The sequence below is a fragment of the Pongo pygmaeus genome, chromosome 4 (genome assembly GCF_028885625.2).
Source record: "Pongo pygmaeus isolate AG05252 chromosome 4, NHGRI_mPonPyg2-v2.0_pri, whole genome shotgun sequence".
In the NCBI taxonomy this organism is placed as follows: domain Eukaryota; kingdom Metazoa; phylum Chordata; class Mammalia; order Primates; family Hominidae; genus Pongo; species Pongo pygmaeus.
Window position 1 is genome coordinate 42,719,624 of NC_072377.2, and position 27,764 is coordinate 42,747,387.

Below are 27,764 nucleotides of genomic sequence, written 5' to 3' on the forward strand. Positions count from 1 at the left end.
TTGCAAAGCTTATTTGCATTTCCCAAATTAACAATTTTGGCCAACAGGAAAAGCTAAAGTGTTGGTTTTTCTCAGCTCAACTTTTTGGGTGTAATTAATTTATAAGCAGGATTTTATGAAGGGAGAACAGAAAGGACCTTTCTACAAAGTCCCTGAGCCAAAATAAACACCCCATTGTTCCATCGTTTTGTATTGCACATAGGAAGACATCCATCCCTATCATTATTCTGTTAAAGGGACACAGATTACCAGATTTGTAATTTTAAAAAAGGCCATTTGTTGACTGAGCCACTTTGCGTATAAAGGGTGGTATATGTTGCCTGCCAAATTTCTGTCAACACAAGAAAAAAAAATCATATATCAAAAAAAATTTTCTCATTCATCATGTAAGAAATTTATGCATTTTAGTATGTACCAGAAGAAATGGCTTCGGCATTTTCTGTTTTTAGCAGTCTGTTGAAATTTCTTGATTAAAGACATTTTCTATTTGAAGGTTAAAATGACCATATAAATACAGATTAATTCAGTTTTAATAGGTGCGTCTTCCTGTCATTTACCACTTTCTCTCCTCAATATCAGCTGCAGTGATCAACATATATCTAGCAGTGAAACTGATATATTCTGTTTATCTTCAAATCATAAGCTTTTTGTTTAAATACAAAGGAAAATCTTATACCTCTGATTTTAATATGACAAATCAAAAAGTCCACACCAAACTCCCAACTCATCCCAAAAAAGAGATTGCTATCTACTCATCACTGTTCTCTGCTTCTAAGATTTGTTTCCCTTGGGGTTACTGTTTGAGCAACTTTTCTTACTTCCAAGATTATTTTTGTGGTTTTAAGAAAGAATCTGAATTCCAAGATTATTTTTCTGGTTAAGAAAGAGTCTGAAAATCTAGAGATTACTTACCTTGTGGTGAGGTGGTTGTCTATGCTTCTGTTCAACAAAGGCCTCATATACTGAATGGAAAAAAAGCATCAGGGCCTATAATTTTCTAGGCATTATGCAAGATAATAGAGGAGACGAAAATGATGTCTTGCTTCAGAAGTCTTAGATCTATTTCCCTTTGGGAGTTGAGGAATGAGAAAGAGATTTTCAGATGAAAAACAGGAAGCCCAGTGAGGACTGTGTGGCAATAGTTCCTAAAATGAGCAAAGAGATAAATTTACTCTTTTATATGATTACAACCAAATCACACACTGGTGAGTTTCGAAACAGTAGTTTTCATTTAGAAAGCAAATTAAGTGGAATAATTCAACTGAGTTTCACTGCAGTGGGATTCATTCTAGATGGTTCAACTGTGGAATTAGAAACAATATCTAAGGATGTTGCTGATAGTAGTCAGCTGATAAATACCAGTAAGCCATATACAGGTATACATCATTTTATTGTGATTTGCTTTATTGTGTTTTGTAGATAATTGTGTTTTTACAAATTGAAGGTTTGCTGCAACCCTGTAACGAGCAAGTCTTCTGGCTCCATTTTTCCAATGACTTGTGCTCATTTTGAATCTCTGTGTTACATATTGGTAATCCTTGCAATGTTTCAAACTTTTTTATTATTATTATATCTGTTATGGTGATCTGTGATGAGTGACGTTTGATGCTATTATTATGTTGTTTTGGCACACCATGAATTGCACCCATATAAGGTGGGGAACTTAATCACTAAATGTTGTGTGTGTTCTGACTGCTCCACTGAATGGCTCTTCCCCTATCTCTCTCCCTCTCCTCTGGCTTCCCTATTCCCTGAAACACAACAATATTGAAATTAGGAGAGTTAATAATGCTACAGTGACCTCTACGTGTCTGATATGGTTTGGTTGTGTCCCCAACCAAATCTCAACTTGAATTGTATATCCCAGAATTTCCATGTGTTATGGGAGGCACCCAGGGGGAGGTAATTGAATCATGGGAGCCGGTATTTCCCATGCTATTCTCATGATAGTGAGTAAGTCTCACTAGATCTGATGGGTTTATCTCATGAGATCTGATGAGTTTATCAGGGGTTTCCACTTTTGCTTCTTCCTCATTTTTCTCTTTCCACCACCATGTAAAAAGGGCCTTTTGCCCCCAGCCATGATTCTGAGGCCTCCCAAGGCATGTGGAACTGTAAGTCCAATTAAAGCTCTTTTTGTTCCCAGTTTCCGGTGCATCTTTATCAGCAGCATGAAAACAAACTAATACAGTAAATTGGTACCAGTAGAGTGGGGTATTGCTGAAAAGATACCCAAAAATGTGGAAGTGACTTTGGAACTGGGTAACTGGCAGAGGTTGGAAGAGTTTGGAGGGCTCAGAAGAAGACAGGAAAATGTGGGAAAGTTTGGAACTTCCTAGGGACTTATTGAATAACTTTGACCCAACAGCCTGATAACGATATGGACAATAAAGTCCAGGCTCAGGTGGTTTCAGATGGAGATGAGGAACTTGTTGGGAACTGGAGCAGAGATGACTTTTGTTATGTTTTAGCAAAGAGACTGGCAGCATTTTGCCCCTGCCCTAGAGATTTGTGGAACTTTCAACGTAAGAGATGATTTAGGGTATCTGGCAGAAGAAATTTCTAAACAACAAAGCATTCAAGAGGTGAATGCTTGGGTGCCATTAAAAGCATTTCATTGTGAAAGGGAAACAGAGCATAAAAGTTCAGAAAATTTGCAGCACGACGATGCAGTAGAAAAGGAAAACCCATTTTTTGAGGAGAAATTCAATCCGGCTACAGAAATTTGCATGAGTAGCAAGGAGCCTAATGTTAATCCCCAAGACCATGGGGAAAAACGTCTCCAGGCCATGTCGGAGACCTTCATGGCAGCCCTCCCACTACAGAACCAGAGGCCCAGGAGGAAAAAGTGGTTTTCTGGGCCAGGCCCAGGGTCCCCATGCTGTGTGCAGCCTAAGGACTTGGTGCTCTATGTCCCAGCTGCTCCAGCTGTGGTTGAAAAGGGCCAACACGGAGCTCGGGCTGTGGCTTCAGAGGTTGGAAGCTCCAAGCCTTGGGAGCTTCCATATGGTATTGAGCCTGTGGGTGCACAAAAGTCAAGAACTGAGGTTTGGGAACCTCCACCTAGATTTCAGAAGACGTATGGAAATGCCCGGATGCCCAGGCAAAAGTTTGCTGCAGAGTTGGGGCCCTCATGGAGAAGCTGTGCTAGGGCAGTACAGAAAGGAAATGTGGGGTCAGAGCCCCCATACAGAGTCCCTGCTGGGGCACTGCCTAGTGGAGCTAGAGGAGAAGAGGGCCACTCCACTTCTCCCTAGTGGAGAAGAGGACCACTGTCCTCCAGACCTCAGAATGGTAGATCCACCAACAGCTTGCACTGTGCTGCTGGAAAAGCTGCAGTCACTCAATGCCAGCCCATGAAAGCATCCAGAAAGGAGGCTGTACTCTGCAAAGCCACAGAGTGGAGCTCTCCAAGACCATGGGAACCCACCTCTTCCATCAGCGTGACCTGGATGTGAGACATGGAATCAAAGGAGATCATTTTTGAGCTTTAAAGTTTGACTGCCCTGCGGGATTTCAGACTTGCATGGGCCCTGTAATCCCATTGTTTTGGCCAATTTCTTCCATTTGGAACAGCTGTATATACCCAATACCTGTTGTATCTAGAAAGTAACTAGCTTACTTCTGATTTTACAGGCTTATAGGCAGAAGAGATTTGCCTTGTCTAAGGTGAGACTTTGGACTGTGGACTTTTGGGTTAATGCTGAAATGAATTAAGACTTTGGGGGACTGCTGAGAAGGCATTATTGGTTTTAAAATGTGAAGACATGAGATTTGGAGGGACCAGGGCCAGAATGATATGGTTTGGCTGTGTCCCCACCCAAATCTCAACTTGAATTGTATCTCCCAGAATTCCCACAGGTTGTGAGAGGGACCCAGGGGGAGGTAATTGAATCATGGGGGCCAGTCTTTCCTGTGCTGTTCTCATGATAGTGAATAAGTCTCATGAGATCTGAGGGGTTCATCAGAGGTTTCCGCTTTCGCTTCTTCCTCATTTTTCTCTTGCCGCCACCATGTAAGAAGAGCCTTTTGCCTCCTGCCATGATTTGGAGGGCTCCCATACATGTGGAACTGTAAGTCCAATTAAACCTCTTTTTGTTTCCAGTTTCAGATATGTCTTTATCAGCAGCATGAAAACATACCAATACAGTGTCCAAGTGAAAGGAAGAGTCACATGTCTCTCAGTTTAAATCAATTAAGCTTAGTGAGGAAGGCATATTGAAAGCCAATATAAGCCAAAATCTAGGCCTCTTGCACCAAAGAGTTATCCAAGTTGTGAATGCAAAGGAAAAGTTCTTGAAGGAAATTAGAAGTCTACTCCAGTGAATACACAAATGATTAAAAAAAAAAAAGGTGAAACAGCCTTAGTGCTGATATGGAGAAAGTTTGAGTGGTCTGGATAGAAAATCAAACCAGCCACAACATTTTCTTAAGCCAAAGCCTAATCCAGAGCAAGGCCCTGACTCTCTTCAGTTTTATGTAAGCTGAGAGAGAAAGCTACAGAGGAAATGTTGGAAGCTAGCAGAGGTTGGAAGTTTAAGAAGCCATCTGTGTAATAACATAAAAGTGCAAGATGAACCAGCAGGTGCTAATTTAGAAGCTGCAGAAAGTTATCCAGAAGATATAGCTAAGATCAGTGATGAAGGTTACTAACAGATTTCCAGTATAGACAAAATAGCCTTCTATTGGAAGAATACATCAATAGAAGATCTAAGACTTTCATAGTTAGAAAGGAAAAGTCAATGCTGGGCTTTAAGACTTCAAAACTTCAAAGGGAAAGCTGATCCTTTTTTATGAGTTGATGAAGTTGGTGACTTTAAGTTGAAGCCAGTTCTCCCCAGCCTTGCTAGAGAGACCAAAAGTCAAATTCAGGAAATACAGAGAACCCCTGCAAGATTCTACACAAGAAGATCATACCCCAGACACATAATCATCAGATTTTCCAAGGTCAAAATAAAAGAAAGAATGTTAAAGTCAGCTAGAGAGCAAGGGCAGGTCACCTACAAAAGGAACCCCATCGGGCTAACAACAGACCTCTCAGCTAAAACCCTACAAGCCAGAAGAGATTGGGGCCTATATTCAACATTCTTAAAGAAACAAATGTTCAACCAAGAATTTCATATCCAGCTGAACTAAGTTTCCTATGTGAAGGAGAAAGAAGATTCAGAGAAGCAAATGTTGTGGGAGTTTGTTACTACCAGACCTCCCTTATAAGAGATCTTGAAAGGAGCACTAGATGTAGAAAGGAAAGACAGCTACCATCTAATACTAAAACATACTTAAATACACAGACCAGTGACACTATAAAGCAACCACAAAAGCAAGTCAGCATAATAACCAGCTAACAACACAATGACACTATCAAGTTCACACATATCAATACTAACCCTGAATGTAAATGGGCTAAATGCCTCACTTAAAAGGCACAGAGTGGCAAGCTGGATAAAAAAGCAAGACCCAATGGTATCCTGTCTTCAACAGACCCATCTCACATAGCCTCAAAATAAAGGGGTGGAGGAAAATCTACCAGACAAATGGAAAACAGGAAAAAGCAGGGGTTGCAATCCTAATTTCAGACAAATAGACTTTAAACCAACAAAGATCAAAAAAGACAAAGAAGGGCATTACATAATGGTAAATGGTTCAATTCAACAAGAAGACCTAACTACCCTAAATATATATGTACCCAACACAAGAGCACTGTATTCATAAGGCAAGGTCTTAGATACCTACAAAGAGACATAGACTCCCCCACAATAATAGTGGGAGACTTCAACACTCCACTGACAGTATTAGATCATCAAGGCAGAAAATTAACAAAGACATTTAGGACCTGAACTCAACACTGGACTAAATGGATCTGATAGACCTTTACAGAACTCTCCACCTAAAAATAACAGAATATACATTCTTCTCATCACCACATGGCACATACGCTAAGATTGATCATACAATTGGAAACAAAACAATCCTCAGCAAATACAAAAGAACTGAAATAATACAATTTCAAAAATCAGAGGGCCCTTAAGAATTATGCTAAATCTACTCTGTCTATACTCTATAAATGGAACACAATACATGTGTAATAGTACACCTGTTTACAGTATGGCTTGCTGAATATTTTAAGGCCACAGTTGAGACCTCCTGCACAGAAAAAAAGATTTTTTTCTAAATATTAGTCCTCATTGAGAATGCAGCCAGTGACCAAAGGGCTCTGATGGAGATGTACAAGGAAGTTAATGTTGTTTTTGTGCCTGTTAACACAATGTCCATTCTGCAGCCTATGGATCAAGGAGTAATTTTGGCCTTTAAGTCTTATTATTTAAGAAATACATCTTGTAAGGCTATAGCTGCCATAGATAGTGATTCTTCTGATGGATCTAAGAAAAATACATTAAAAACCTTAAGAAAAGGATTTACCATCCTAGATACCATTAAAAACATTTATTATCCATAGGAGGAGGTCAAAATATCAACCTTAACAGCAGTTTAGAAGAAGTTGATTCCAATTCTCATAGATTACTTTGAATTGATTCAAGACTTCAGTGGAGAAAGCCACTGCAATTGTAGTGGAAATAGCAAGAAAACTTTAATTAGAAGTGGAGCCTGAAGATGTGACTGAATTTCTACAATCTCATGATAAAACTTGAACAGATGAGGAATCACTTCTTATGGATGAGCAAAAAAATAGTTTCTTGAGATGGAATCTACTCCTGGTGAAGATGCCATGAACACTGTTGAAATGGCAAAAGATTTAGAATATGACATAAACTTAGTTGATAAAGCAGCAGCCAGATTTGAGAAGATTGACTCCAATTTTAAAAGAAGTTCTGTGGGTAAAATGCTGTCAAGGAGTATCACATGCTACACAGAAATCTTTTATGAAACGAAGAATCAATCAATGTGTCAAACTTTACTGTTGCCTTATTTTAAGAAATTACCACAGCCACCCCAGACTTCAGCAACCACCACCATGATCACTCAGAAGGTGTCAACATTGAGACAAGACTCTCCACCAGCAAAAAGATTATGACTCACTAAAGGCTCAGATGATGATTAGCATTTTTAGCAATAAAGTATTTTTAAATTAAAGTATATACATTGTGCTCTTTTTAGACATAATGCTCTTGCACACTTACTAGACTACAACAGATTATACACGCAACTTTTTTTTTTTTTTTTGAGACAGATTCTTGCTCTGTTGCCCAGGCTGGAGTTCAGTGGCGCAATCTTGGCTCACTGCAAGCTCTGCCTCCCGGGTTCACACCATTCTCCTGCTTCAGCCTCCCGAGTAGCTGGAACTACAGGCGCCCACCACAATGCCCGGCTAATTTTTTGTATTTTAGTAGAAACGGGGTTTCACCGTGTTAGCCAGGATGGTCTTCATCTCCTGACCTCGTGATCCACCCTCCTCGGCCTCCCAAAGTGCTGGGATTACAGGTGTGAGCCACCGCGCCTGGCCAAACATAACTTTTATATACAGTAGGAAACCAAAAAATTGTGTGGCTTGCTTTATTGAGATATTTGCTTCATTGCAGTGGTCTGGAACTGAACTGCAGTATCTTCAAGGTATGTCTGTATTCAAGTTTATATTTTGGCATACATTCTTCTTCACTTGTTAAAATCATGGTCATCTCATTATTATATGACTGATTAGAATTTGCAGGGTTGCTTTGACCATATACCATTGTTCTACAACTACACAGATGTCTGAGTCCTAAAGGTGAATCTGTCTGGCCAATTCTGAGTTTAATGGCCTATATGAAAAGTAGATGTTACACACCTTGTAAAACTGAAGCCCCCTATCACGGACACAGCTTAACTCTTGGGTGGGTCACTTAGTCTTCTTGGTTGAGGTTTCAGTGCTTTTCACATCTATAGAAATGTCCCATTTGTCTAAGGCAATTTTATGAAGTAAATTTACTCTTGTCATCTTTTCCGACCTGAAAATAGAGGATATATAATTTTTAGAGTTCCATTATTACCTAGGGGATGCTCTTCAGTCATTCTTCCCTGAATTTATTACACTGGCCCTATCTTCTTCACCTGATATAAGTTAAATGTAAAATTAGCACTAAAGAGAAATAGAATGAACTTCTTCCGGAATGGGAATAGGAAATGAAAGAGAGTAAATCCGAAGTGAATCACTTCTTTTTTTTTTTTTTTTTTTTTTTTTTTTTTGCTTTGCAAATCTATATTTTTTTCCAGCTTTTATGATTGGCAAATAAAAGTTGTATATATTCAAGGTGTATGACATGATGATTTGATATATGTGTACATTTTATAATGATCACCATGATCAAATTAATTAACACATCCTTCACCACACAGTTATCATTTGTGCGTGTGTGTGCAAGAGGAGGTAAGGGAGTTTAATCATTTTTGAACACTAGCTACAACATAATTCAATTAAAATTCTGAGAAAGAAGAAAAATTTTCATGCAGCTGTTTAATTTTAGAAGCATTAACTGACAAAATCCAAGTCTTATGAGGAATACTCAGTCAAATTTTCATGAATGAATGGGAGCCCTTACCTCTGAAATTGTTGTCATGGAAGAAAACGCTAACACTGTCTTACACAATAATTCAAGTTACCAATTGATTAAAGTAGCAAGATGAGCCGTGGTTGTAATTGAGAATGGCAACTATGGTGTTCTTATCTAATCTGCTACCTAGTTTGCCTTTTTGCTCTAAAGTGGGGACTATGTTAGAATTCAAAGAATAAAAGGCCTTTATCCTTTCATGGGAAATACAAGTAACAAGTTTAATTTTTTTTTTCTTAATACTGATGCAACTCATTTGGGGCTGTGGAAATTGCTGCTAGCATTGAACCTCTTATTAACATTCAAGGTGTGCCAGTTTTGCACAAGCTGTGTCATATTCAGAGATAGATTGTTGGCACAAACTAAGGCACTTATTCTCTTGTTTTTTCACTTCTTTCAATAAGAACAGATAAATATACTATTTCTAGATAAGCAGTTGAAACTGCTCTGCTCATCTCTTTGGAATAGGTTTGTGAGGGGTATTACTGTATGACATGCAGAATAAATATACAAGGGAAATGCTCCCACATACATTGAGATATAAATGGATGTCTATTTTAGAATATGTTATTTCTTAAAAGTAAAATAAGTTTTGGCTGGGCGCAGTGGCTCACGCCTGTAATCCCAGCACTTTGGAGGCCAAGGTGGGTGGATCACCTGAGGTCAAGAGTTCAAGACCAGCCTGGCCAATACAGTGAAACCTCATCTCTACTAAAAATACAAAAATTAGCCAGGCGTGGTGGCATGTGCCTGTAATCCCAGCTACTCGGAGGATGAGGCAGGAGAATTGCTTGATCCCAGGCAGTGGAAGTTGCAGTGAGCTGAGATAGCACTATTGCACTCTAGCCTGGGCAACAGAGTGAGGGTCCATCTCCAAAAACAAAAAACAAAAAGTAAAATAAGTTTTTAAAGTCACTGATTCTGTTTCTAAGGAATTCTCAGCTGGGGCTTCTGAGTTAATTCTCGATGGTTAGCACTTATGAGTAGCAGAAAAAGAAAACTACTATGGATTTTCTCTACAATGATTTGAGACAGTGAATGGGGCTTTCTGGCAGGTTTGCAGTTAGGAACTCAGAAGACCATAGATTTTTTTTTTTTTAGAGTGGGTCTCGGTCTCACTCTATCACACAAGCTGGAGTGCAGTGGTGTGATCATAGCTCCCTGAAGCTTCGACCTGGGCTCAAGCGATCCACAGATTTTTGAAGTTCACCCTGGATTGTTGTGTTTTATACAGAGGTTCCACCTTTTGCTGCCTTTTATGGTTACTATATTATTATTTTGATGTTTCTTAACCAGCTGAATCACATTGTAGTATATGAAATATGTTTTGGCTCTTGTTTTAATGGTTATTTGCTAGCAGATTTCACAATGGCCCAGTGAACCAACCCATTCATTGCTATTTGTTTCACATCATGGTGACTAAACATGACTCCATGGTACAGCTCACCAAAGTCTTGGTTTATGTGTGACTTCCAGGGGAGAGAGATTGAGAACCATCTGTTAATCATTGTGTCCCTAAACTAGAGTTTTTCACTGGAGTACTTGGGCAGTTGAATTAGAATGTTTCTCGTAGGCTAGTGAGAAAAACAGCTTTTTTTTTTTTGGGGCATTAATCAGACTCTGCTGACCCAGATCTCTGGGAAGACTTGTGACAAGATCCAGCCTGTACAATATCACATATGATTTGCTTTTCTTCTTGGAAGGGACACATTGTGGCTTTTCTCTGGAATCTGTGAAGAAAATGCTCCTGAGCCTAGAAACTGGAATTGAGAAAGCTCTTCCTGGTCATATAACAATAAGTCTTGTGAGGGTCAACCCTTGAGCCATGACGGCAGGTTGAAGGAACATGGGGTTGAGAGTCATGGATTCAGTGATTGGAACTCACTTGACTAACCAGTCTAGCTCAGCCACCCCTCTTAGGATTGTCACAGGGATATGTGCCTACATATAGAAAGTCACCAGAATTTCTGTTTATTTTTCTGTGTAATATTTATGGACTTGTTATGTTTAACTCTAGGCAAAGGTATAGATTTGGAGGTCTTTGATATATGTAGATAGATAGATAGATAGATAGATAGATATAGATAGATAGATAGATGAAATATATTTCAGCATACAAAGGAGGCTACAATACACACTCATGTACCTGTCACTCCAATGAATTCATCAAATGTAAACATTTTCCCCAAATCTGCTTCTTAGCTGTTATTTCTAAAGAAACAAATTATACAGAAAAATTTGATAGGCCCCCGTCTTACCTTCCCCAGTCTCATTCTTTTCTCTGCCACCCCAGAGAAAACAACTGTCTTGCATAGGTATTTATATAATTCTGTCTTATACTTTGCCATTTTTACTACATATATGAAGCATGCTTGTTACATACATGAACATAAAATATACATGTTTTGCTGTAAGTGTGGAATGCATTCTAGAATTTGCTACTTTTACTACCAAATATTTTGTTTTCAGAATTTACCCATGTTATTATATAACCCTAGTTCATTTTTTTAAAATTGCCGTGTATTGCTCCATCTTATGAAAATACCACAATTTATTTATTCCCATACTAATCAGAATTTGAATTGATACAATTTTTAATTAAAATTAATGATGCTGAAAGAAATGTTCTTGTTATACATTTCCCTCAGGGTGCATGTGATAGAGTTCTTCTCACATATATATCAGTGTACTTGCTGTGTCTTAGGATATGTACAATTGCATGTCTATTAGATATGCCAAATTGCTCTGCAAAGTACTCATACCAGTTTCCACTCCTACCAGCAATGAATGAGAACTTTTTTTCACAGGTCATTGCCAACACTTGATTATTATCAGATTTAATTATTTGCCAGTTGATGGATGTGAATTGCTCTATCATTGTTTTAATATTCATTACTTTGATTATTTATAACATTGGGTATACTTTTTATGGGGCCATTTAAATTTCCTCTCATCTGAATTGCCTATTTCTCCTCTTCATTGATGCTTCTATTATCTTTTCTTCTCTTTATTAATTTATAGAAATATGTGTATGTGTGATCCTAATATGTGTCATAATATCTATGTTCATATTTCATATATAAATATAATGAAATATTTGTCTCTGTTATATATAGGTTGAAAAGTTTGCTCCCCATCTGCTGATTGCATTTTAATTTTGTTCATGACATCTTTTAACACACATGATTTTTAATTTTGATATAGTTAATATTTTTATTACTCTACATTTTGAGAATTGCTCAAGAAATGACTTTATTTCGCATAGTCATATGCTCTAATTTTTTTAATCTACTTACAATACTTTTATGTTAAATATGTCAACCTTTGTTTCACCTGGAATTTTTTTATATGTATGGTATAAAGCATAAATCAATTTTTTTATTATTGAGAATGCTTGTATTATATTATATCTTATTCTATTCTATTTTTATTTTTTCATAAGTTATTGGGGTACAGGTGGCATTTGGTTACTTTAGTGGTGATTTGTGAGATTCTAGTGCACCCATCACCCGAGTAGTGTACACTGCATCATATTTGTTGTCTTTTATCCCTCATCCCCCTCCCACCCTTCCCCCAAAGTCCCCAAATTCCATTGTATCCTTCTTATGCCTTTGCACCCTCATAGCTGAGCCCCCACATATCAATGAGAACATACCATGTTTGGTTTTCCATTCCTGAGTTACTTCACTTAGAATAATAGTCTCCAGTCTCATCCAAGTCACTGCCATTAATTCATTCCTTTCTATGGTTGAGTAGTATTCCACCATACATATATAATATAGTATATGTATGTATATATGTGTATATATGTATATGTGTATGTATATATACTATAGTTTCTTTATCCACTCATTGATTGATGAGCATTTGGGTTGGTTCCATGATTTTTCAATTGCAAATTGTGCTGCTATAAACATGTGTGCAAGTATCTTTTTCATATAATGACTTATTTCCTCTGGGTAGATACCCAGTAGTGAGATTGCTGAGTCAAACGGTAGTTCTACTTTTAGTTCTTTAAGGAATCTCCATACTCTTTTCCATAGTGGCTGTACTAGTTTACATTCCCACCAGCAGTGTAGAAGTGTTCCCTGATCACCGCATTCATGCCAACATCTACTGTTTTATTATTATTTGTTTTATTATGGCCATTCTTGCAGGAGCAACATGGTATCGCATTGTGGTTTTGATTGCATTTCCCTTATCATTAGTGATATTAAGCATTTTTTCACATATTTCTTGGCCATTTGTATATCTTCTTTTGAGAACTGCCTTAGCCCACTTTTTGATGGGATTGCTTAGTTTTTTATTTTCTTATTGATTTGTTTGAGTTTGTTGTAGATTCCGGATATTAGTCCTTTGTCAGACGTATAGATTGTGAAGATTTTTCTCCTACTCTGCGGGTTGCCCATTTACTCTGCTGACTGTTCCTTTTGCTGTCCAAAAGCTCTTTAGTTTTAGTCCCAACTATTTATCTTTTGTTTTTATTTCATTTGCTTTTGCATTCTTGGTCATGAAATCCTTACCTAAGCCAGTGTCTAGAAGAGTTTTTCCAATGTTATCTTCTAGTATTTTTATAGTTTCACGTTTTAGATTTAAGTCCTTAATCCATCCTGAGTAGATTTTTGTGTAAGGTAAGAGATGAAGATCCAGTTTTATTCTCCTATATGTGACTAGCCAGTTATCTAAGCACCATTTGTTGAAAAGGTGTCCTTTCCCCACTTTATGTTTTTGTTTGCTTTGTCTAAAATCAGTTGGCTGTAATATTTGGATTTATTTCTGGGTTCAATATTCTGTTCCATTGGTCTATGTGCCTATTTTCATACCAGTACCATGCTGTTTTGGTGACTATGGCCTTATAGTATAGTTTGAAATCAGGCAGTGTGATTCCTCCAGACTTGTTCTTTTTCCTTATTTCTTGCTTTGGCTATGCAGGCTCTTTTTTGGTTCCATAAGAATTTTAGAATTTTTTTTTCTAATTCTGTGAAGAATGATGGTGGTATTTTGAAGGGGAACGTTTTGAATTTGTAGATTGCTTTTGGCAGTGTGATCATTTTCACAATATTGATTCTACCTATCCATGAGCATGGGATGTGTTTCCATTTGTTTGGTCATCTACGATTTCTTTCAGCAGTGTTTTGTAGTTTTCCTTGTCGAGGTCTTTCAACTCTTTTGTTAGGTATATTCCTAAGTATTTTATTTTTTATTTTTTTGGCAGCAATTGTAAAAGGGGTTGAGTTCTTGATTTGATTCTCTGCTTGATCGCTGCTGGTGTATAGAAGAGCTACTGATTTGTGTACATTAATCTTGTATCTGGACATGTTGCTGAATTCTTTTTTCAGTTCTGGGAACTTTCTGGAGGATTCTTCAGGGTTTTCAAGTTAAATGATCATATGATCAGCAGACAGTGACAGTTTGACTTCCTTTTTACCAGTTTGGATGCCCTTTATTTCTTCCTCTCATCTGATTGCTCTGGCTAGGACTTCCAGTACTATGTTGAAGAGGAGTGGTGAGAGTGGGCATCCTTGTCTTGTTCCAGTTTTCAGAGGGAATGCTTTCAACTTTTCCCCATTCAGTATTATGTTGGTTGTGGGTTTGTCATAAATGGCTTTTATTACATTGAGGTATGTCCCTTGTATGCCAATTTTGCTGAGAGTTTTAATCTTAAAGGGATGCTGGATTTTGTCAAATGCTTTTTCTGCATCTTTTGAGATGATCATGTGATTTTTGTTTTTAATTCTGTTTATGTGGTGTATCACATTTATTGACTTGCATATGTTAAACCATCTCTGTGTCCCTGGTATGGAACCCACTTGGTCATGGTGGATTATCTTTTTGTTATGTTGTTGGATTCAGTTAGCTAGTATTTTGTTAAAGATTTTAGCAACTATGTTTATCAAGGATATCGGTCTGTAGTTTTCTTTTTTGGTTATGTCCTTTCCTGGTTTTGGTACTAGGGTGATGCTGGCTTCATAGAATGGATTAGGGAGGGTTCCCTCTTTCTCTATCTTGTGGAATAGCACCAAAAGGATTGGTACCAATTCTTCTTTGAATGTCTGGTCGAATTCTGCTGTGAATCCATCTGGTCCTGGGCCTTTTTTTGATGGTAACCCTTTAATTACCATTTCCATCTCACTGCTTGCTATTGGTCTGTTCAGGTTATCTAATTTTTCCTGATTTAAGCTAGGAGAGTTGTACTTTTCCAGAAATTTATCCATCTCTTCTAGGTTTTCTAGTTTATGTGCATAAAGGTGTTCATAGTACTCTTGAATGATCTTTTATATTTCAGTGGTGTCAGTTGTAGTATCCGCCATTTTGTTTCTTAATGAGGTTATTTGGATTTTCTCTCTTCTATTCTTGGTTGATCTTACTAATGGTCTATCGATTTTATTTATCTTTTAAAATAACCAGCTTTTTGTTTTATTTATCATTTGTGTTTTTTCTTTTAATTTTTTTTCGTTCTTCTCTGTTCTTGGTTATTTCCTTTCTTCTCCTGGGTTTGGGTTTGGTTTGTCCTTGTTTCTCTAGTTCCTTGAGGTTTGACCTTAGAAAGTCACTTTGTGTTCTTTCAGTCTTTTTGACATAGGTGTTAGGGCTATGAACTTTCCTCTTAGCACTGCCTTTGCTGTATCCCAAAGGTTTTGATAGGTTGTGTCTTTACTGTTGTTCAGTTCAAAGAATTTTTTAACTTCCATCTTGACTTCATTTTTGACCCAATACTCATTCTGGAGTAGCTTATTTAGTTTCTATGTATTTGCATGGTTTTGAAGGTTCCTTCTGGAGTTGATTTCCAGGTTTATTCAATGTGGTCTGAGAGAGTACTTGATATAATTTCAATTTTCTTAAATTTATTGAGGCTTATTTTATGGCCTAGCATATGGTCTATTCTTGGAGAAAGTTCCATGCACTGTTGAATAGAATGTGTATTCTGCAGTTGTTGGATGAAATGTTCTGTATATATTTGTTAAGTCCATTAGCTCCAAGTACAGTTTAAATCCATTGTTTCTTTGTTGACTTTCTGTCTGGATGACCTGTCTAGTGCTGTCAGTGGAATATTGAAGTCCCCACTATTATTGTGTTGCTGTTTCTCTCATTTCTTAGGTCTATTAGTAATTGTTTTATAAATTTGGAACCTCCAGTGTTAGGCACATATATGTTTAGGATTGTGATATTTTCCTGTTGCACAAGGCTTTTTACCATTATATAATGTCCCTCCTTGTCTCTTTTAACTGCTGTTGCTTCAAAGTTTGTTTTGTCTGTTACAAGAATAGCTACGCCTGCTAGCTTTTGGTGTCCATTTGCATGAAATGCCTTTTTCCACCCCTTTACTTTAAGTTTATGTGAGTCTTTATGTGTTAGGTGAGTCTCCTGAAGGCAGCAGATACTTGGTTGGTGAGTTCTTATCTATTCTGCTGTGCTGTATCTTTTAAGTGGAGCATTTAGGTCATTTACATTCAATGTCAGTATGAGATGTGTGGTACCATTGCATTCATCATGCTATTTGCTGCCTGTGTACCTTGGTTTTTTGTTTTTGGTTTTTGGTTTTTAACTTGTATTTTTGTTTTATAAGTCCTATGTGATTTATGCTTTAAAGAGGTTCTGTTTTGATGTTTCCAGGATTTGTTTCAAGATTTAGAGCTCCTTTTAGCAGCTCTTGTAGTGCTGGCTTGGCAGGGGCCAATTCTCTCAGCATTTGTTTGTCTGAAAATGACTGTATCTTTCCTTCATATATGATGCTTAGCTTGCTGGATACAAAATTTTGGGCTAATAATTGTTTTGTTTGAGGAGGCTGAAAGTAGGGGCCCAATCTTTTCTAGCTTGCAGGGTTTCTGCTGAGAAATCTGCTGCTAATCTAACAGATTTTCCTTTATAGGTTACCCAGTGCTTTTGCCTCACAGCTCTTAGAATTCTTTCTTTTGTCTTAACTTTAGATAACCTGGTAACAATGTGCCTAGGTGATGATTTCTTTGCGATGAATTTCCCAGGTGTTCTTTGTGCTTCTTATATTTAGATATCTAGGTCTCTAGCAAGGCTGGGGAAGTTTTCCTCAATTATTCCCTCAAATATGTTTTCCCAAACTTTTAGATTTCTCTTCTTCCTCAGGAACACCAATTATTCTTAGGTTTGGTCATTTAACATAATCCCAGACTTCTTGGAACCTTTGTTCATATTTTCTTATTTTTGTCTTTGTCTTTGTTGAATTGGGTTAATTCAAAGACCTTGTCTTCAAGTTCTGCATTTCTTTCTTCTACTTGTTCAATTTTATTGCTGAGACTTTCCAGAGCGTTTTGCATTTCTATAAGCTTGTCCAATGTTTCCTGAAGTTTTGATTTTTTTTCTTTATGCTACCTATTTCCTTAAATATTTCTCCTTTCCCTGCTTGTATCATTTCTTTGTATCAGATTTCCTTGCCTTGGGCTTCGCCTTTCTCTAGTGCCTCCCTGATTAGCTTAATAACTAATCTCCTGAATTCTTTCTCAGGTAAATCAGAGATTTTTTTCTTGGTTGGGATCCATTGCTAGTGGACTAGTACTACTTTTGGGGGTCTAGCCGGGCAACAAGTCTACCTGGCTCTGAGCTGGTACTGAGGGTTGTCTCCACAGAGTCCTGTGATGTGAACCATCTATGAGTCTCTCAGCCATGGATACTAGCACAGTATTTGGAGTGCCTCCTGCATCCTGCAGGAGCAGTCCACTTTCTTCGGAGGGTCTATGGGTCCTCTCGGGATTCCTGGTTCATTCTTGAAGTCTAGATCTGTTTTTTAATAGTCTAATCCTAACACCATTTACTGAGGAACATTCTTTTTTTCATTGTTCTGTAATGCCTCCTCTGTTGTATATTAAGATCCCATAAATGCCTTAGTCTTTGCTAGATTTTCTTTTTCTTCTGTTGTTTTAAAATTTTCTCTCCCAACAAGATAAAATATTGTGTAAATACTATATGTTTATACTAAGCATTTTTATCTTGTACTGAATAATAGCGAGAATGCTTCAAAATTTCACTGTAAGTATGCTACTAAGTACTGTATAGGTTTTTGGCTGACTTATTTTTGTCAGGTTAAGAAAACTGCTCTCTATTTCTAGTTTATTAAGACAGTTTATCCAAGCATTAGCCCATAAATAATGGTTTTTCTGCACATTAGAATAATCATTTGATTCCCACTTTTAAATTATTAATGCTGTAGATTATATTGATAGATCTGCCTGATATTAAACTATCCTTACATTCTTGATCTAAATCTTACTTGAATGGGATGTGTTACTGTATTCTCTCTCTCTCTGTCTCTGTGTCTCTGTATCTCTCTTCCTCTCTTCATCTCTCTTCTGGAACATCTTAAAGCATATTTTGGTAAATTTGCTTTTTATAGTTACTGATTTTCAGAAATATTTCTTTGAGAAATTAAAAATGCAAAGGTTTTATTTCACCTTGTTTCAAATATAGTAATTATCTAGGAATAAGAATTGTCCATTTTCTACCTATTGAGAATCAAAACATTCACAGAACATAAACCTACTTGTTTCAAATATAGTAGTTATCTAGGAATAAGGATTGTCCATTTTCTACATATTGAGAAAAAAACATTCAAAGAACTTAAGTCTAAAACATCTCTTTCTTTTGTTTCTAACCTATGGGAAGCCTGTCACTTTTCTAAAAGTTATGATCAGGCTGAGCTTCTCTCCCCTTTCCTGGGCTCTCTGGTAGAATATGCCCTCCCAAGTCCTCCCTAGTGTGAGTCTGCCCCTGTCCCCACCTATCCCCTCCCTCCACCACCACCCCCGCTCCCAGGCTGCCCTGCAGTTGTTTCTTAATGCAGCAGAAGGCTGCAACAACCACAAACTACATTGCCCATGCTCAACCCATGCCCATGTCCTCCTGCACCCCCCAGTCAGACTACCCACTCCCACAATAACCAATATCAGTGTTCCCACATTTCAAGCATTATCTATCATTCTCTCAAATAAAGCAGATCTAGCACATTTTATTTATCCTTTGTGACAGTCTCTACTATTTTCCTTGTTTTTTTTTGGTCTACAATTCACTTTCATCTTCTGATTCACAGGAAATTTGTTCCATGTTGTTTTTTTACAAGCAATATCTAGTTGAATTACCCACCATGTTTTACTTTTTTCCTCACCATTAGTTCATTCACCTAATAAATTCTTATTGCATGCCTTGTGTTGGCCTGCTATTGTATGTGCCTGGAAATATAGGAGTCAACAAAATCGTCTCTGAGCTCATGTAGTTGACAATCTAGTTAGAGAACAGAGATGATAAACAAGTAAACAAGTAAATATATATCAAAAATAAGTGCCATGGAGAAAAATTAAGTAGTATAAGGGTTGTTATTTATCTAGGTTGTCAGGGAAGAGCTTACAGATTGGTGACATTTGAATGAATACTTGAAAGAAGTTTGGGAGAAAAGTATCCCAGGTAGAGGGAATAGCATATACTATTTGGGATCTTCAAGGAACATCAAAGAGGCCAGTTTGTTGGAGCAGGATGAGCAAGAAGAACGTAGTGGTAAATGGAGGCAGAGATAGTGGGTGAGAGTGGGGTTGGGAAAAAATCAGATAGGACTTTCAGACCACTGTAAATACTTGGTCATTTACTCTAAGTGAGATAGGATGCCATGACAGGGTCCTGAAAAAAAAAAAGGGACACATTCTTATTTTAATGAGACCAATTTGGGTGTTGGGAATAAGGAGATTCAAAAACAAAAGCAGGTAGGCCATTAAGAAACTGTTATAATAATCCAGATAAATATTGGTACCTTGGTTAAGGGAGATAAAGATGGAGATGGTAAGAAGTGATCGCATTCTGGATGTAATTTGAAGGCATGTCTGAGAGGATTAGTTGATGGAGTGTAAGTTATGGGGTATCAGTGAAAGAATGGAGGAAAGGCCTGAGAATCTGAAAAGATGAAGGTGATATTTACTGAAATGGCCTACACTCTTGAATGAGTAGATTAGGAAGTAAAATTGAAAGTCTGGTTATGGGTTTTATAAGTTTGAGATGCCTATAAAGCATTCAAAGAAATTATTAAATAATGAACTGGATATATGAGCCTGTAGTTCAAGAAAGAGGTCTGGATTGAAGTTATGATTTGGACAACATCATCATATATGTGGCATTAGTGTCATGATTCCAAATGAAATAATCTAGGGAATAACTATAGAGAAAAGAGGAGAGGAGGATAATTTCTGGTGATATTTCAATGCTAAGTGGTTGGGAAAATGAAGAGAACACAGTGAAGTTGACCAGGATGAAGTACTTACTGAGGTGGAATAATCAATGGAGAAGGGTGTTCGAGATACAAAATTAAGATAGTGTGTCAAAGAAGGGGGAGTGATCCATTGTGGCAAGTGTTATTCATTGGTTAAATAAGATGATTAAGAATTTGCCACAATGTGGAAGTCATTGGTGACTACAGCAAAAGCTATTCCATTGATGTAGTGGAGATTAAAGCCTGATTTCAGTAAGTTTAAGAAATTGGGCAAGGAGGAATTAAAGACAGGAGAATAAGACAATTTCTTCAAGAAGTTTTGATTTAGAGGGGAGCAGAGAAATGGGTCAGTAACTTCATGGGCAGTAACTGAAATAGGAGAAAAGGTCTTTTCCTCTTTTTTTAAAAGGAGATAATTTTAGTACACACTTAAGGTGATTCTTATCTTCCTGCAAAAATAGCTCCTTTAGGTATTTTTCAAAATTTTATACATTTATATTTCTATTCCAATCATTTTTGGGGTACAAGTGATTTTTGGTTACAAGGTTGAATTCTATGGTGGTAGCGAAGTCTGAGATTTCAGTTCATCCATCACCCAAGTAATGTACATTGCACCCAATATACACCTTTTTTTATCCCTCAGCCACCCCTACCCCCTCCTCAGTCTCCAGTGTCCATTATATTACTCTGTATGCCTTTGCATACCCATAGCTTATCTCCCACTTATAAGCAAGAACTTCATCATATTTGGTTTTCCATTCCTGAGTTACTTCTTTTAGAATAATGGCCTCCAGCTCCACCCAAGTTGCTGCAAAATACATTATTTCCTTCTTTTTTATGGCTGAGTACTATTCCATGGTGTGCATATACCACATTTTATTTATCCACTCATTGTTTGATGGGCATTTAAGTTGTTTCTACATCTTTGCAATTGTGAGCTGTGCTGTGATAAACATACATGAGCAGGTATCTTTTTGATATAATGACTTATTTTCCTTTAGGTCGACTCCCAGTAGTGAGATTGCTGGATTGAATGGTAGATCTACTTTTAGTTCTTTGAGAAATTTCCACATTGTTTTCCATAGAGGTTGTACTAATTTACATCACTACCAGCAGTGTATAAGTAATCCTTTTTCACTACCTCCACACCAACATTTATTGTTTGTTTTTGGGGTTTTTTTGTTTTTGTCTTTTTATAATGGCCATTCTGGCTAGGAAAAGGTGGCATATCATTATGGTTTTAATTTGCATTTCCCTCCTTTAGGTATTATTTAATGAGAGTCTTTTGGTGGTAAAGTATCTTAGTTTTCATGTGTGCTAACACATACACAGAGTCTTTAGTGGCAGGCTAGTTGGGTATCAAATTCTGAATTGATGTTTTTTTCTCTAATACTTTTAAAGTTTATTTGTATTCTGGCATCTGTTGTTACTAAATAAAAATCTTCCGCCAGTCCATTTGAGTTCACTAGCAGGTAATCTGCCTCTTATTTTAAGCACTTTTAAAGATTTTTCTGTATCTTGATGCCATATGATAGATCTACTTTTTATTATACTTTCCTCTGTAATTACTGTGGGCTTTTAATCTGCAAACTCAATCAATTATTTGATTTTATAAAATTATCAGTAATAACCTTTTCTATAACTGATTATTTGCAGTTGAATTAAATCCTCTCTTTCTGGAATTCCCATCATATGTGTGTTGGAGCTTCTCAATCTGCCCTCCAAGGCTCGAAACTGCTCTTTTAAATTTTTCAGTACTACTGTCTTAATTTAAAAAAAAAAAAAAACAAACCTAATATTGCAGTGTTTGGCACAGAAGAAGAAGTTCAAAGTACAACTTTGCAGTGCCACGTTGACCAGCTATTCTGGCACTGGTTATTCTTTAAAGTTATTTTTAAGGTTAATATACCTTATCAGGCAGCAGGTCTCAAAACCTAGGGAAGTTTAAAAGCCTAAAGGCAGCCTGGCAAAAATCAAGCTGATTAAAATGCTCTTTCCCATTTTCACGTCCTCCTATGCCCTCATCCCTAAAGAATAGTGAGAGGTCCTTCCTTAAAAAGATATGCATAAAATAGCAGAAAGAAAAAGGGGATCCAGCAAACGTGAGAAGACATACTTAGATAATTCACAGTAAATGTTCCAAATAATATTCAGCCTCGCTAATTCTCAAATAAATGTAAAACAATGGCAGATCATTTTTATCCATTAAATTAGTGGCAATAGGAGGAAAAGAACATTTTGCTGACAATTGTAACAGTGAAACTGAAATTCTGTTCTTGTCTAGTTTTGGTCTAAATTAGGACAGTTTGAAAGCAATTGGGTGATATCTATGAAAAATCTCATAAACATTCTACGCTTCCATGTAGCAACATTGCTTCTGTGAATCAACCATTAGGCAAATAAATGGAAATCACAAACTAAATTTCCCTCCATCTCCCAAGAGATGTTTATTGTAACATTACTGATAATATTGAAAAACTAGAAGCAATCTATATCAGTGACCCAACCTTGTTTTGACTGTCACTCACCGTAAGAAAATATTAGGTATACAAAGTAACCCAACAGACACACCCATGCATCAAAAAGTTCCGTATAAGGAAACTGTTCAATCCATTCCATTTATTTAAACAAGCCAATAAACAAAGCTGGCTTTGATCCACTAAATTGATCCTACAACCTAAGAGTAGGTTGTGACTCAGTTTGAAAAGCACCAATCTGAATGTCCTATAAAAGACATATGATGGAATATGAATTAAATTTGATATTCACAATTTTTTATTTTGTTTTTGTTTGGGGGTAGTTGGAGGGGTACTATGTTTCTTCAGCCAGCAAGGAAGATAACGTTTCCAGATAACTCCATATAATGGTGATTTACTGTAATGATACCAGATCTGTTCTACGATGCCCAGCCATTCTTATGTGTCTGTCTCTCAATGCATCACGGGTCCTTTATGGATTCTTTTGTGATGTCCTCAAGCTTCCTGTCCACTCCCTAGCAACTTCTCCAAACTGATAGAACCTGCCTGAATCACTCAACATCTGATTTCAAGCATTTTGTCTTGGTCAGCCTTTGGTATTAGGACTTTATTCTCAATCTAATCAATTAATATTAGCTGAGCTAGGTTGATTTCATTTGAATCAACAAAGAATTGCTAAAAGCTGCATTTCCTAGAAAATGTGGCAATGTAATTGGCAGGTACTTGAGAGTCTTTAATGTTAAATGGAAAAAAAATAAAAAATAATAAGAGAAAACTTTTTATATGGAGCATGTTTTCAGTTTTCTTTAGATATTTTGTTAGAGACAAAAAAGGAATCCAGAATTTATTTTATACTATATTAGTACTTAACAGATTTCTACATAAGCAAGTCTTATGCATTTGTAATCAGAAAAAAATATCAAAATTAGCTCTGTGGAAAGTGATCATCTTTCAAGCAAGCATCATATACCCCTACTTTTGATTTAGCTCATCTACTTGATGTAAATATGAAGTGTCTGCAGTTGAAATTCTGTTTGAAGCGGAAATCTTCATGTTTGTCTTACAAATACCATCTCAGAGTACATTGCTCAGTATAAAACTTGTTTTGGGGGTTGGGTACAAAAACCTGCAAAGATATAGTCCAGGCTCCTTTTCCCAAGGTCCTTCACTTTCCTACTCTTAGTATAACAATTATTTTGTAAAATTTAATAAGGCCCCTAATAAATTGGGGTTTGGGAATTTGATTTGAGGTAACATGGCTCAGAGTATCACCTATTTTTTATTAAACCAAAAAATTTCTATCTGACAAAGATGTGCATTTATGTGGGCCTTAATAATTCCCCCAAATAAAACTATTCATAAGTTCTAACAGTTCCAAATACTTTTGGTTTCAGCACACTAATAGGATTTATAGCTGTCTTAGATAAGGAGCAGTATCTTCTAAAGCTCATGAAAAAGCCATATCAGAATGCAATGTGTTCAGGTATATTTCCTTTTCTTTATGATATCAAGAATAAAATCTCAGCTTATGTTTTCACACAAGTATTGTGTGATTACTCTTTCCCATTACTCTTCGATTGAGCCTGACAAATGAGGTGAAAAAATCTTTCTCTTTCAAGGATGAACTAGAAAGATCTAGGCTGGCTGGTCACAAAACCACTGACTAGTTGGCCCTTTGTCTTTTTATAATCCCTCATTGTCTGGGATCCAACATCATAGTGAGTCTCAGACATGTTCCACAAGTCTAGATAGCCCTCATCCATGTGTTCAGTGGTCCAGCCCATCAGCATCCAAGCCAGCAGGGTGAGGAGGGGAACTGTAGGGGATGTTCATTGCCCTGAAGGATGCATATGCCACTTCCATCCAGGTCGTGCTTGCCAGAACATAGTCATGTGACCACAGTTAGCTGCAAGGTTGGCTGAGAAATGCCTTTCACTGGGTTCTATTACTAACTGAAAATGGGAAGAGTGAAAGTTGGGAATACCTAGTATAGTTAGTCGAAGTCATGGATTGTGGTATTAATTCCATGAGCAAGGAAAGTCATTTAAATGTTGTATGCAGAGGGAAGCCATGATGATAATTATGTTTCAAAGCATATTTCTGTGTGTGAGAGAAAGACTGAAAGAAAGAGTGAGATAAATGGATTGGAGAGAATTTGTCTGAGTGTTAAGAGGCCATTCTCAAATCCAAGTGGGAAATGGTGGCTGGTAACAGTAGTGAGGATAAAGGGGGATGGAATGGACTCAAAAGATACAGAAGAGATAACATCAAAAGATGAAACAGGGGCAGAGGAGGAAGAAAACACATCCAGATACCTCCTAGGTTTCTGATTTATACTGCAAATTCTGGGGATCAGGTGTTTATGGGACCACTGAGTTTACTTTTAGAAATGTGATTTAGAGGTATTTGTCAGATAGGTAGTTTCTACACATTCAAAATAAGATTTCAAAACATATTAGCCACAATTCACAATCAGCAAAATTCTCAAATCTAGTCATTGTCAACTAAACTATTAAAATGAATTTTCCCCTCTGAGTGTTTCTCATCTTAAAGGGTTTGTATGTATTACATGTCACAGAATGGTTTATTGCATATAAACATGGGAAAGCAAGCCAGGCAGAAGGAGTCTTGTAACCAGCTAAAGGCCCAGCTAATTCTGGAAGCAGTCATAAATCATGAACAGTCTTCTTGTGTTAATAGTGTGGACAGGACTGTTGGTCACACACAGGAAAATGAGTCACACAGTCTTGTGTGTACAGCAACTCACTCCACACTCAATGATGGGAATGGTCATGATTGTTCTGTGTGAGCAGCTACAAGAATTATGGGAAAGCTCCAGAGCTAGAAAGCTGGTCTTTTTTTTTTTTTTATGTCACCCGAGTATGTAATTCACTAAATGTTTAGTATTTTGTACCTTTTAGTTGACTTGTGAGCCCTTTCTAAAAGAGAACTATTTCCCTCTATTAAAAGGTAATCAGAAAAACCCTAAACTACGTTTTCTAAATGCTGTGCTCTTCTGCCCAATTGACCAAAATATACTTCGTTGATTAGGACTTTGAAGGGATGAGATGAGGGGACTAAATTAAGATGCAGGAATTTCAGTTTTCTAGGGGTTTTCTGTAAACTACTTTATACTGCTGACAAATGGTTAAATGTTTACAATGAGACTAAGTATGCTAGGATTTCTAATGAACAATGAAATTTTGGAATTCATTTACTCATTAATTTCTTCATTTACAAGATGTACAATGTGCTGTCTTCTGGGCATTTGGGGTACTTTAATGAGGTAGCAGTGAGTACAACAGATGGTCACTTCTGCCTTTGTTCTTGTACTCCTTAGAGATGGGAAAGGACCAGATTCAGATACCCTATCACTGCTTTCAACCCATCCAGATCAGAGCCTTTGTTGAGTTCTAACGCTTAGCCCTCTTCTCAGCTGATTTGGCTGCCTCCATTGTAATAGGCCTCATGAGACTCCAGCCCAGGCCTGGCCTTCGATTCAGCAGGCAGAGCCCAGAGATGTGCTGGGCAAAGGTCAGGGGATTTATTATATGAGGCAATGGTCTGATGTGATTTAATTTACTCCTCTGGTACCAGATATGTGTGTGTGTGCATGAGAGAGAGAGATTGAGAATGACTGATTTTGGAGGGATTTTGTGAAGGTTTATATATCAAAGCCGAAAGACCAAGAATTTAGAGATTAATACATGCCAAGTGGTGACCAAGAAACTTCTGTGGGATCCCACCTCCAACCCCTCCCTCTCTGCCAGATTTTAACCAAATCAGTGTGATGTGATCTGCTTGCATATATGAGTGAAAGAAAAAGGAAATTTAAAAAGTTCTTGATATAAAGCCTGGAGGAAACAATGCGAAAATCCAGCCTCTATTTCAGCAATATCTGCCGGACTATTGGTTAGTATTCCCTTCCTGTTATTTATTGTTTGATTAAAAGGCTGATAGTCAGGGTTTTTTTTTCTTACTTTTGCATTTTTTAGATATAAATCTTTAACATGGCTTTGACCAGATGTTTTCCTTTCTCCTCCCACTTCATTCTTCCCTCTTCTGGGTTAATTTCTCATTGTTCTCTCTTCCTCTTACTTCTCTGCCCTTTTCCTTTCTACTCTAAGCGAAACTTCTTTTTTTCTGTGCTGGAGTTTATAAAGTATTCTTATTAGGCAAAGAAAGCCTTTGGCTGTCTTCCTCCTTGTCTGGTCACCATCAAGATATAATTTTGGTTTTCAAATTTGTTCTCTGAAGGAAGGACTAGTTTTCTGAGCATTTAGAGAGCAGATACATTTCGAGAAAGTCAACAGAGATGGTAATTTGCACTCAGGAAATACTTAAGTGTTTTAATTCTGTTCCATGTGTTACATTTCAACAGTTTACATTAAGAAAAGTATTGTAAAGAGAAGTGATACCACAATTGCATGTTTATTTTGCATCTTTAGTCTGAGAGATGGTCAGTACTTCGAAGGAGAGAGAAATAGGGCTTTGTCTCCTTCTGCTTCTTGCTATACCTCTTTGCAGATTAACTCCGATACTTTGGGTTTCTTACTGCATGCCTGATTAAAACCCATCCCATAATGCCTGATGTGATGGGAACCACCACTTATTCTATCTCAATGGAAAGTATTCAGATGAACTTTCAACAGAAGGACATTCTCCCACCTCTTCCAAACACCTCTTTTAGAACCATGTCCATGGGCCTTTATTCATGTCTTCAACAATTTGTTTAAAACTGGTCGTGCTAGGTAGTGGGCAATATAAAGATGAGCCACAGGAGAGAGATGACAATATCACTGATTCCTTATAGTGCTGTAATAAGGGTTTGTTAAGGCTGTGATAGAAGAAGAAAGGAGAGGCACCTGACTTCACTTGGGAGTGGGGTTGTTGCTAAGGTGCTTCTAAGTTGAAGTGTCCTTGAGCTGAGGTTTAGAGGAATGAGTAGCAAAGATGCATTAAGTGAGAAGAGGATAGGAGGCAGCCGGGCCAGAGGTGTGAATAGCCTGGAACCTTCTGAGAAGATTCCTTTGTGGACAGAAGAAAGGGGAGGTTTGTGGAAATGGTGGAAGATAAGGTAGGAAGAGGCCACATCAGATCACACATGGCTGGATGTACCTCTCTAAAAGTTTATAATTTGTACTGGGGGGTTTGAAACAGGGGCTATAAATTGGCAGTTTAAGAAAATCACTGTGGTGTCAGTGTGAAGAATACATTTTTGCAAGATTCTAACTAGGATTATTTTCAGAAATTTAGGCCCAGTTTAGTCCAGATGTCGGGGCTAGTTTGGAGTAAATCTTTCTTTAATTACTCCAGGGCTCTTGTATTGCTTCAAAGAAAGTAGAAAGTGGAACTCACCCTCATTCAGGGAGGGTGGGTGAGCGACCAGGCAGCTGGGGAAGGCCAAAGAGCCAGGTCACCTTGTGCCCACACTTGTTATGATTTGTTTGTATTGTCTGCCTGATGATCAATGATATTCGCTATGACAGCATGTATGAGCCTGGGGTAAGTGTGTCTTCTTGC

General features: G+C 37.4%; 1 protein-coding gene across 3 annotated transcripts in view; it reads left to right on the forward strand.

Annotated features, from left to right (window-relative positions):
- GHR (growth hormone receptor) overlaps positions 1-27,764 on the forward strand; it is a 299,099-nt gene that overhangs the window by 100,496 nt on the left and 170,839 nt on the right. Inside the window, exon 1 of one of the 3 annotated variants that reach the window (XM_054488654.2) lies at positions 25,869-26,153. The exons of the other annotated variants lie outside the window; for them this stretch is intronic. Within the exon in view, the coding sequence (XP_054344629.1) occupies positions 26,108-26,153 (46 nt within the window). The 5' untranslated portion in view covers positions 25,869-26,107. Of the gene's footprint in view, positions 1-25,868; positions 26,154-27,764 lie in introns of those variants that run through there. 3 annotated transcript variants of the gene reach the window in all.